This window comes from Choloepus didactylus, chromosome 6 (assembly GCF_015220235.1).
Source record: "Choloepus didactylus isolate mChoDid1 chromosome 6, mChoDid1.pri, whole genome shotgun sequence".
NCBI classification, from domain to species: Eukaryota; Metazoa; Chordata; class Mammalia; order Pilosa; family Megalonychidae; genus Choloepus; species Choloepus didactylus.
In genome coordinates this window covers 66,143,837-66,154,291 of record NC_051312.1, presented here as the reverse complement: position 1 = coordinate 66,154,291, position 10,455 = coordinate 66,143,837, and the positions used below count along the sequence as shown (strand labels likewise).

The 10,455-nt window shown below is 45.0% G+C and overlaps 1 protein-coding gene across 2 annotated transcripts in view; it reads left to right on the top strand.

Annotated features, from left to right (window-relative positions):
• Positions 1–722: 722 nt before the first annotated feature.
• Positions 723–10,455, top strand: part of INSC (INSC spindle orientation adaptor protein) — a 111,395-nt gene continuing 101,662 nt past the window's right edge. For both annotated transcript variants that reach the window (XM_037838809.1, XM_037838808.1), the window contains exons 1-2: positions 723–746; positions 8,086–8,186. In XM_037838809.1, the coding sequence (XP_037694737.1) occupies positions 8,131–8,186 (56 nt within the window). In that variant the 5' untranslated portion in view covers positions 723–746; positions 8,086–8,130. The remainder of the gene's footprint in view (positions 747–8,085; positions 8,187–10,455) is intronic.

The following is a 10,455-nucleotide window of genomic DNA, read 5'->3' as shown; positions in this document are numbered from 1 at the left end:
GATGGGGGTGGCCCAAAGGCCAAACCAAGCCTCCCTTGGGGGCTGCATTCCTCCTGAGGTCTTGGGGGTCAGTGGCACCTGTTTTTCACTCTTCACCCTTAAAACAAGCCCAGCTCAGGACCAATCCCCAAAATGGTGGTGACTGCAGCTTCTTTGTGTGGCTCAGGGCTGGGGACTCTTCTGTTGGGCATCTGGGAAGGCAGAGCCCTAGAGTTGAGAAGGGCTAACCCTGAGACACAAGGTGGGAGTAGCAATGACTTTTCTGACCCCAGGTACTTGAGCTTTCCCCCTGGAACTGCAACACAAGCTCCTGTAGGGGAGAGTGCCTGGTGGTTTGCTTTGGACAAGTTGGAGCAATTTAGAGGATGGGGTCATATAAATCAGGTACTGCAGGCACATGGGCTTCAGAGGGGAGAGTTGGACGCTGGGCTTCTCTCTCTTTCTGACCTTATGGACACTTATGGACACTTGAGTCACTCTGCTGTCCCATTCCAAGGCTGGGCTGAATCAGACCAAGATTTCCTTGAATTTCCCTACCCACTATGTATTTTCCTGTTCTTCAAAACCACAAGCAAAGGAGAAGGAGCTGCATAATTATCCCTGTTTTGCAGATGAGTAATGGGGGCGCCATTGATTTCCTACCACAAACCACTCTGAGGCCCTGCTGGATCTCTCTAGGCTCCTACCAGACAAAGGCTTATTTGGATTTCCCACAGGAAGAAGGAAATCCTGGGTGCAAGTTCCAGGTATATTGTTGGCTTGCTGTGTGACCTTGGGCAAGTCTCTTCCTCTCTCTGAATTTGGAGATGAAAATGGACTCTCTCTCTGTCCGTTTAACCTCTTTGCATTTCTATTTCCCCATCTGAAAAATGGGATAATAAAAGTAACCTACTTCATGGGATTATCTTTAGGATTAAATGAAAAGCAGCTAGAACAATGCCTGACACATAGTAAGTATCCATTAAGTGTTTCTCCCTCCATCCCCTTCTTCTTGTTACTATGATGAGGGTGTAGCCTGTAAGGCCCCTACTAATTCTAATACTCTGGTATTACTATGTGAATCCCTCCAAGAAGGCTGCCTGAGTTTTGGCTGGGAGCCAGAGCCTTGCTTTTGTTAAGTTCAGGGATCTATTTATGTAGATGAGATTCTTGTTGGCCTTCTAGAGCCCAGGTCAAAGGTAGATGTCTCTAGTTAATCAGGTGGGACTTTGTCCCTGCTTTGCTGAACTCCTACGGCTCCAAAATTAAGGTGCAGAGCAAAGGTTTAGGTGGGTCCCCCTTTACCTGATGCTGAGTCCTCTGAGCAACAGGCCAGAATTTTCAGGCCCTGGAGGGGACTAGGCCTGGCTATCTAAGACCTGATGTCCACTCTGCCTACTTTCTGGGCTCTGTCACCTGACAGCCATGAGGGTCCACCGGGGCTTCCTCCAGGGACCCGGAGTTCTTTGTATTTCATGAGGCTCAGTTCATTCATCAGGGCTAGGTGGCAGCTTGCTTAGTTTCTTGCGGCTTCCCTGGGAATGAAGGTTCTCAAAGTATCTGATTGCCGCAGGATGCTGGCAGCCCAAACTAGCAATGTTGAAATATCTCTAATAACCAACACCACACACTCACAGGTCAAAAAGAGGCCCAGATTAGGGGTGAGGAAGGAGACTTATTGTCATTATCTCCCAAAACTCTTAGCAGCCCTCCTTTCCACTTCCCCCACTGCTCCATTCCCAGGACTTTCGTGCTTCCTGGGAAACTTACAACTGCCTCTTAAATGAACTTCTCTCTCACCTGCTGGAGTCCGTCTACTTCACAAGTCACCATGTGAGCGCAAACTCTTCTCTGGTCCTGTCACTCCCCTGCCCCAACAACATTGATGGCTCTCGACCACCCACAGGATAGAATCCAAAGAATCTGTTCCTTTCATCACAAGGCATAAATGAACCTCTCCTCCTGCCCCTCTGGGAGGGATCTGGGCCCCTAAATGTGCCCCACAGTTTTCTGTCTCCTTGCCATGGCTCATGCTGCTCTCTTGGCCCTGAATGCCCTTGTCTATCTTTATCTGTCAAAACTGTACCCTGCATTTCATGCCCAGCTCAAATATCACTTCTTCCAAGAAGTGTCCCTATTCTCCCAGTTTTCTGTGTTCCCAAGCCACTGGGGTAGTTTCTTCTAAATTCTCCTACCAGCCCAGAGTGTTTTGTCCACCTAGAAAGACTTGCAGTCCCTTAATCTTACCACGATCACACTTGTGTGCCTTCCGTAGCCTTTCTCTTGGCCTGGCACAGTCTTCCTCCCAGGCTCTTCCCCTTCCTCCACTATTTCTACATTCTTTCAAATTTCAGCTTTGGGTCAAATCCTGAAACGCTTTTCACTATTCCTTCTCCCCACCTTCCATTCTGATCTGGTACTTCTTAAAAGCCCTTTGGGGCCTCCAAGCCTCCTCTTGGATGCTTATTGAAGTTTTCATACAGCATTGCATCTGTCTGCTGGCCCTTCTGTCTGTCTGTCTGGGAGAACCTTGTGAGCACAGAGCTGGGGGTGTGGAGGGAGATTGTCCAGCTGGATAGGATGAGGCAGTGAGCACTACAAGAACTTAGGGGGGAGAGTTGGCTTTGTCTTCCTGGATGTGAAGCTGCTGAGCACTTCCAATGCACAGTGTGTATCGTATGCAAAAGGCCGTCCCACAGTCCTCTCACTGAATACTTCCATCAATGTGGTGGTGAAATAGATACCTTCCTCTCCATTTTACCAGTATCTATCCATCCAATCAGGAAGTGTTTATTGATCATTAGGTAGTGGACATTGTGTCAGGTGTGGGGGATCCACAGTGAGCAGAACAGACCTCTTGTCCCTGCCCTGGGTTCCTTAGGGGAGAATGATATTAAACTGCCAATTTCAGAGTTAATTACTGAATTACAGTTGTGACATGTTCTAAAGGGGGGAAATAATGCTAGGGGAGCATGCAGTGAGGGACTTGAGCGAATCCACAGATCAGGAAAGGCTGTCCTGAAGAAGTAGAATTTGTGTTGATATCTAAAAGATTGAATAGCTTGGTGAGGGGAGGTGGAGGTGAGACGTTCCTGGTTAGAGGAAGGAGCACTGTGAAGGTGCTTGGCAGGGGGAGGCATGGCTTGCTGGAAGGACTAAATACTAGCTAGTGTGGCTGGAGGGTAAAGATATAGACTAAGTGTCAAGAAGAGATGCTGGAGAGATGGGCAGGGGCCAGATCCTGCAGAGCCAGGTAGGCCATGAAGACGGTGTGCTCTTTGTCTTGTTGCAGTGGAAAGCCATTGAATGGCTTTAAACAGTGGGGTGATGTGATTAGATTTGTGTTTAAGATCACTCTGCTTGTTGTGTGCAGAAGTTTGGAGAAGAGTGAGTTTGGAGAGGAGTAAGTGATGAAGCAGGGAAACCATTGGGAGGCTCTTATAGAAGTCTAAGTGAGAGAATACAGTGCCTTGACCAGGAATGTGGCGATAGAGATGGAAAAACATGGAGGATGAGGTAGAGGGATATGCACTGGGCAATTCTCAGTTTCGGCATCCAGAATCTACCTTTCCAGATTCTAAATTCTGTGTATTCCACATGGGCTATGGTCAGTGAATGGGAAATACAGGGAGGTGTACTCTTCATGTCACACTCTATTCTCCTGCAACCACCACAGGTCTTGGAATGAAAGAAAGTTCCTCCAGTTTTAAGCTCCCAGCCCCATGTATCTGATTGGTGAAAACTTGGTTATGTGTTTTGCTCTTGCAAATGATGCTGGGAAAGAAGTGTCCGGCTTTTTCAATTTCTATCTTGGGAAGCAGGCTTTGCCTTCACTGAGACCCATAAGGGTAGGGGTATTTCTTAAATGTTGTGTGTGGGGTCATATGTTGGGAGACCCAGAAAGAAAGACAAATGTCTACACATGGATTATTTTACTTAATGCTCACAACAATCTTGTGAGGTTGAGTTTATTCTATCCCTATTTTACAGATGGGGAAACAGTTATAGAGACATTAGAAAAGTCCCCCATTTCTTCCCTGGTGGAACAGGGCCCTTTCCGCTCTAACTGTAAAGTATTGTATAATGATGGGATGATCAGATCTCTTCATTCCTTCCAGTTCTTGCACTTTCTGGTCTTTGAGGAAGAAGAATTAGAGTCAGATCTACCTGTTCTTGTCCCTATCCTTCTCCAACCTCCCAGCTACCTCTTCCTTATACCTAGGGCTGCTGCTGGAGTTTGACTACTTTCCACAATGTTTACTGTCCCACTGTGTTGACTGCCCTAATGGACCCAGCAGATTAAACAATTCCAAAATGGCCTTAAAGTTCAAAGTGCCCCTGGATCAGACTGTCAAGCAATGGCAGAAGCTGTCCTTGCTCTTGGTTCTAATTGAATCATTTACTGTAAATAGCTGTCATTTCCTCTGCCAGCCCAGGCTTGTTAGCCAAATGGAGGTAAGCAAGGGCTGCTTCTAATGGGATGCAGGAGCTGAAATGAGCTGTCCGAATACAGCCATTGTCGCAGCAGCCTTTGAATTAAATCAGAGGCACTTAAGACTTCAAGTTGTCCTTGTAAACTAGCCACTGCTTGTGGGGGTGGAGCAGCCAAGAGCCTGGAGAAATAAGGCTGCAGGCGCCAGGGTGGAATTTTCAATGAATTAGGGAGGGCCCCTGGGGATGCCTTTTCTAATCATTCCTCCTTGAGTCCTTCTCACCTCTCTCACTGGGCAGAGTAACTCCTGTGCTCTGAGATGTATTTCCCCTCCTTGCAAGAAGAAGGACACTAGCTCTTTGAGGTTACCATGTGCCAAGTGCAAAAGGGCTTTTGAAGGTGATCTCATTTACTCCTCAAGAAACTCCTGCAGGGTAGTGCAATCAAGGAAACTGTGTTCAGGGATGGTTGGTGATTTTCCCGAGGTAATATGCTAATCAGGGACAGGGTCAAGATTTGAATCCAGGTCTAGCAGACTCCAAAGTTCAAATTCTTCTGGCGATGCTGGTGAGAAGATACATAGCAAAGGGCAAGGGCAGGGTGGGTACCTTGAAACCATTGTTGCTTTCCCGACATGCTGTGTAGTTTTGGAGGGATTTTGTTCTTTGGGTCTCTGCTCAGTAGAAGAAGTCAGACTTAGGGCAATGGGAACGGGGTGGCTGCAGACTGAAGATGGTGCTTTGCCGTAGATCTTCCCTGAGACAAGAAACAGGTCTCTCTGTGAAACTTGTGGCTCTCTGAGGCTTTAGCTGGGACTTGGTTTCCCCTCCCCTGTCCTCTTTAGGGTCCAGAACTCTGTCCATATGATTCTCACAGAGGGGACCAACGAGTGAAGAACAAAAGAGCAATGCCCATTTACCCCCTTCTGTACCCCTTATTCTCCCAGCATTTGAGTGCAGTGGTTGCTGTTTACTTCTTTTGTTCTTTGAGGTCTGTTCATCCATCCTTAGGTTTGGACCATGGAGGGCTGGCACTAAATGAAGTTGGATGACTCATGGTCTAGAAGGTGCGAGCAGTGGGAGGTGCTGGTGAGAGGGAAGAGTGCTTGGTTATTCGTGGAGAGGAGGGGACTTGGCATTGCCACCAGGTTCAGAATCACACTGTTGGTAAATGCTGACACACGTTAGTTATTTGTTAATCTTGCTCAGCTTCACCTGTCCCAGTACCACCTCTCTGATTGTAAAACCTGGGTTCTGGTCCTCTTTCTGTCACTTACTAGCTGCATGACCTTGGGCAATGCATGTACTTCTTACTGAATTTCAGTGGTCTCATCTTTAAAAAAGGGGATGATGATGGTATTAAATGAGTTAATACTATATGAGAATTTAGAACACTGCATGGCACATAGTAAGCACTCAATAAATACTAGCTATTACTGTTATCAGTGTTGTTATTGTAATAGATGCTTTATAAATATAAGCTGGGTTAAGCACCTTTCACTCCCTATCTCCTCTTTCAGAAGTATTCTCTCTCTCCAGTTCCTCATCCCTAGTGTAAACCAGCTGTGGCTTCTCTGAGAGTGAATCTGATTTACAATCCCTGCTCCCAACCATGCAGGTCATTGTGTAGGGTTCTGTGGTCACTAAGTTGTGGTCCTAAATCAACTCATAGAAATTTAGAACATTTGCTTTTATCTAGGCTTCTGCTCATGACAACTTTTCTTTTCTTTGTGTCCCCCAGATACTATTCAAATCAGATCCAGAAGTTCGTCTGTGGGATGCTTCACCCATCCCACAGAAGCCTACTGTTTCGAATTTTAAAGGGCCTTGGGCTTCTTTACTGTCTTGCTGTCTTCTTACCTATGTTAGGCTTTAATTCCCTTTTCAACATTTTTACTCTGTCATTTTTCTTCATAATGAAGATGGAAGTAAAATAAGATCTGCTCACTCACTGTCTGTCATCCAATAACATCATGACATTCACTCTGATAAGTTGATATTTCCCTTTTTTTTTTTATTCTGTAGGAAAGCATATCAAAATGGAAACAAACACCTTACTGGGTTTCTCTGGCTTTTTCTTTTGCACCAGCCTTTTCCAACTGCTGGCTCACTGGGTTCCAAAATTATACTTACTCAATAATGGTAATAATGACAGAAAAACAATGACAATAACACTGATGATAACCAACACTCATTTAGCATTATTATTGTACTAAATGCTTTATGTTTTATCTCATTTTTCCTGGATCTCCCTCAGCATAGCTGACCACAGGGCTGGGCTCTCAGGGCATAATAAGAACTACCATTTATTTAGCTCTCACCCTGGCATGATACTTCCACATTCCTATATCAGATCATCCTTATCATAGCCCTGTAAAATAGATATTATTATCCTGAGTTTTAGTTGAAGATACGGGCTCAACATCAATGTATTCAAAATTCATTCAACAGACATATAATGAGTGCTTGCTAAGTGCCTGTCCCTTGGCTCAGAGCCAGCAACATACCTAGTCTCTGCACTCAAGAGGTTCATAGTCTAGTTGGGATCCTAGACAGAGAAACAGGAAATGGCAGTGAGTCTCTGGAATTATCTAATGCCCCAGTTTATTCTGGGCTCCTGCCTCCCCATAATTTTCAGATTGACTCTTTTGTTCTTTATTCCCAACATCATCAAGGAGTGCTTTGTGTTCAGCCACATCAGTATTAATTAAGACCTTTAGTCACAAGGGTCACTTGTAATCATGGAGTAAGAGTTAAATTTTTCCGGACTTAACGTCATCCTCCCCAGCCGTATCTTCCCCTAAGTTCATACTTTTGTTTTCTCTGCAGTCCTCAAACTCAAGGCTTGCTGGATTATGGCCAGTCCTCACTTCTCTTGCTTTACCCAGGCAAAGTTGACAGAATCTCCATTTTCCTCAGGCAGGGATTCCTTGTTGCTTGAAGAAGGGGTTCCTATCTTTAAAATGGGGGTGATGATACCTACCTCATAAAGTTGTTATGTGGGTTGAACTAAATTTAATAAGACACTGAACATCAAATTCAAAAATTGAGACAATACAGCACTTAACATAATGTCTGGCACATAACATTTAATGGGTGCTAGTCATTTTTATATAACCATATGGCATAATAGGTCTTCAATAATATTAATTCATTTTCCTACCCTCCATTCTTGGGCAAAGCCTTGGCCCCATTGTTAATATGTTTTATTGTAGTTTCTGTAAGTAACCATTTGGCTTTGTGGGCAGGCAAGTGGGTGCTCTCACAGTAATACAAGGTTAGGGTCGTAGAAGCCAGGAGGAGGCATTTAGAGATGGAAGCTAGCACTGTCTGGGGAAACTCCAGACAGCTGCCCAGTTGCAGGGGTGGCCCTCAGGGAGGCTGGGGCCTAAGGAGAAGCTTTGCAGTGGCCTCCAGAAATGGGTGAGGCAAATATTTGCCAATGGGATTTAAGAAAAGATCACAGGGGTTCATAGTGGATCAGTGGTGCTGTGTGATCAAATCTGAGTTCTACCTTTCTTTTGTGAGGACTGCAGAGTGTAAACTGGTTTAAAATGGAGAGCAGGGCTGGGAAGATGCTCCTCACCTGCCTTGGCTCCTCATGGCCTGAATCCCAGAAAGGAGTTTACTTCCACTCTCAGGCCTCATTGATCATGCCCTACTCTCTCTTTCTAGGGCCCCGACCGCTGTGGGCAGGCCTTGCTGCGGATTGGGATCAACATGATGGCACTGCCTGGGGGCCATCACCTGGACTCCGTCCCTCTGCCTGGTCAGAGGTAAGTCCTTCAGCTGTCTCTTAGGGCCAAACCTGCCCCATCTGGACTCCAGCTGAGGCTGAGCCCCACAAGCCTGAGGCAGGCAGGTGGCCCCATCCTTCCGTGCACTGCCCTGGGGAGGAAGCCCAGGGCAAGGTAATGAGGATGCCACATGCACTCAGAAAATAATGATGGAGCTGGGCACTGGGACACAGGCAGGAATCAGGCACATCCCATCCCCATGAGCTGCAGCCTAAGGTTGAGATTGGCAATGAAACAAAAAATGGAGTAGGGTGTGCTGCCTTCTAAGATAGGGAAGGCACCTGATGTGGCCTGGGCTCTGAGGGTCTTTGGGGTTAGTTGTGGCCCTCTCTGATCCTCTTAGAAGGTGTCAGTCTATGTTTAAATGCCTTCTCTTTATTCAACAGTCCCAGGGAGACAGTTGAGCACAGAGATGATCCTAGGGAAATGCTTGTGGCCCTGAATTGGACAGTGTGGAGAGGTGGAGGGAGGAATACAATGAGCAGAGGGGAAGCCTCTGATGAGGTGATAAGAATTTGGGGGTGTTTAGTTTGAAGAGGAAGAGACCCAGGGGCACCAGAGGGGCGTTTGCACAGCTGTAAGGTGTGGAGAGGTGGGTGTAGATGTGACCTGGTTGGCCCTGGAGGTCTGAACCTGAACCAATATCAGTCATGGAAGCTCTAGGACAGTCATCTGTGGTGACCAGTGTCCCAGTTTTGCCCACAAGTGTCCTGATTTTGGCATTGGAATTCCCGTATCCTTGAAACCTCTTAGTCCCAGGCAAATGGGGACTTTCGGCCACCCTAATAAAAGTTTAGTCTACAGAGGAACTTTGCAACCTCAGAGTTCCTCCATGATGGTTGATAGTGAACTTCATTCCTGTGGGTGTGCCAGCAGGGGCTGTAAGATGGAGATAATAATCTACCTCTCAGGGCTTCTGTTTAGCTTTTTTTTTTTGGAGACATTTTTAAAACAATTTAACTTCTTTTTCATTGCTATACAAAAAATACGCCAACCTATGAACACTTAAAAAATTAAAACTAAAGCAGACAAGTGTATACAATTTTCACTGTCAAACATTTATAAAGAGTAAGCCAAATAATTGTAACTAAAATGGTCAAGTTATTTTTACGGCATATAATGCAGCCACGATGTTTCATTCCATTGAACGTGCAAGTAACCATCCAGGGCACTTTACCATCTGAAAATACATCTATCTCCTACTTTAGGCCCTTCATCCTTTAAAAAAAAACAGAAAGAAAATTCAAATATGCAGAAGAAAAAAGGACAAAGTTAAAAGAGATAATAAATGAGAAGACTGTTGCCATAAAACAAAAGGTTTCTAGGCAAAAGTATAGTGTTGTTTCTTTTTCGAGTAAAGTTCATCCTAAATGTTAATTCTCTCTAACGATTTATAGTTGAAAAGAAAATGGATTCTTCAGCTGTTGCTGTTTTTTACTTCTTACTCTCATGTTTTTCTAAATTGCTGAGGCATTTTGATGGCACTGTTTTAAGGCAACAGAATTCAAGTAGTTCTGGTAAGAGTGTTGAATCAATGTTGATTTTATGTTTTATTTTGTTTCTGTAGTGTTGTATTTTACATATTATGTGTATCATGGGTATCTTACCTTTATCCTTAACTTCCCACCTGAGTTACAAGGAAATTTCAGCCTATTACATCATTCATTTCTGTATGATTTGTTTGGTTTTTGAGCATCTTTTTTTTTTTTTTTTTTTTTTGAGTGTGTGTTGCTTTTAAAGTCAGGAACAAAACATTAAATATTTGTTAAAAACATATTAGAACTGGGTGAGCATCTACAAGGCATTGGTCCGCTCCCACAAAGCCATCATTATGGATATGACTTAAGGCTTAAGAATTTGAAATACAGTTCATGTATGTTACCCTTACACTGTTAGAAATGTAAGTAAGAATTTTCTGTGCAGTCTGAAGCTGAGAATAAGGGAGCATTCAGGGGCCCAGATATCCTTCACGTAGTGTCTCTAAGGCAGAACTCAGGGAATGTGAGACGCAGACTGGTTAAGATGCATGAGTCTTCAGAGACGGAGCACGCACGTCCCTTGGCCTGGCTGATGGTCTTTCACGAGATGAGTGAGCGTGGCTAGCTGTTGGATGTGATTGTCTGACTGCAAATATGGGCTCTGTCCCTTACCAGCTGTGTGGCTTTACTTCCTGAACCCCATCAGCTCCTCGGTTGCCTCATATATCAGATAGGGTAACCATAGCATCTTCTTAATAGGGCTAATGTGT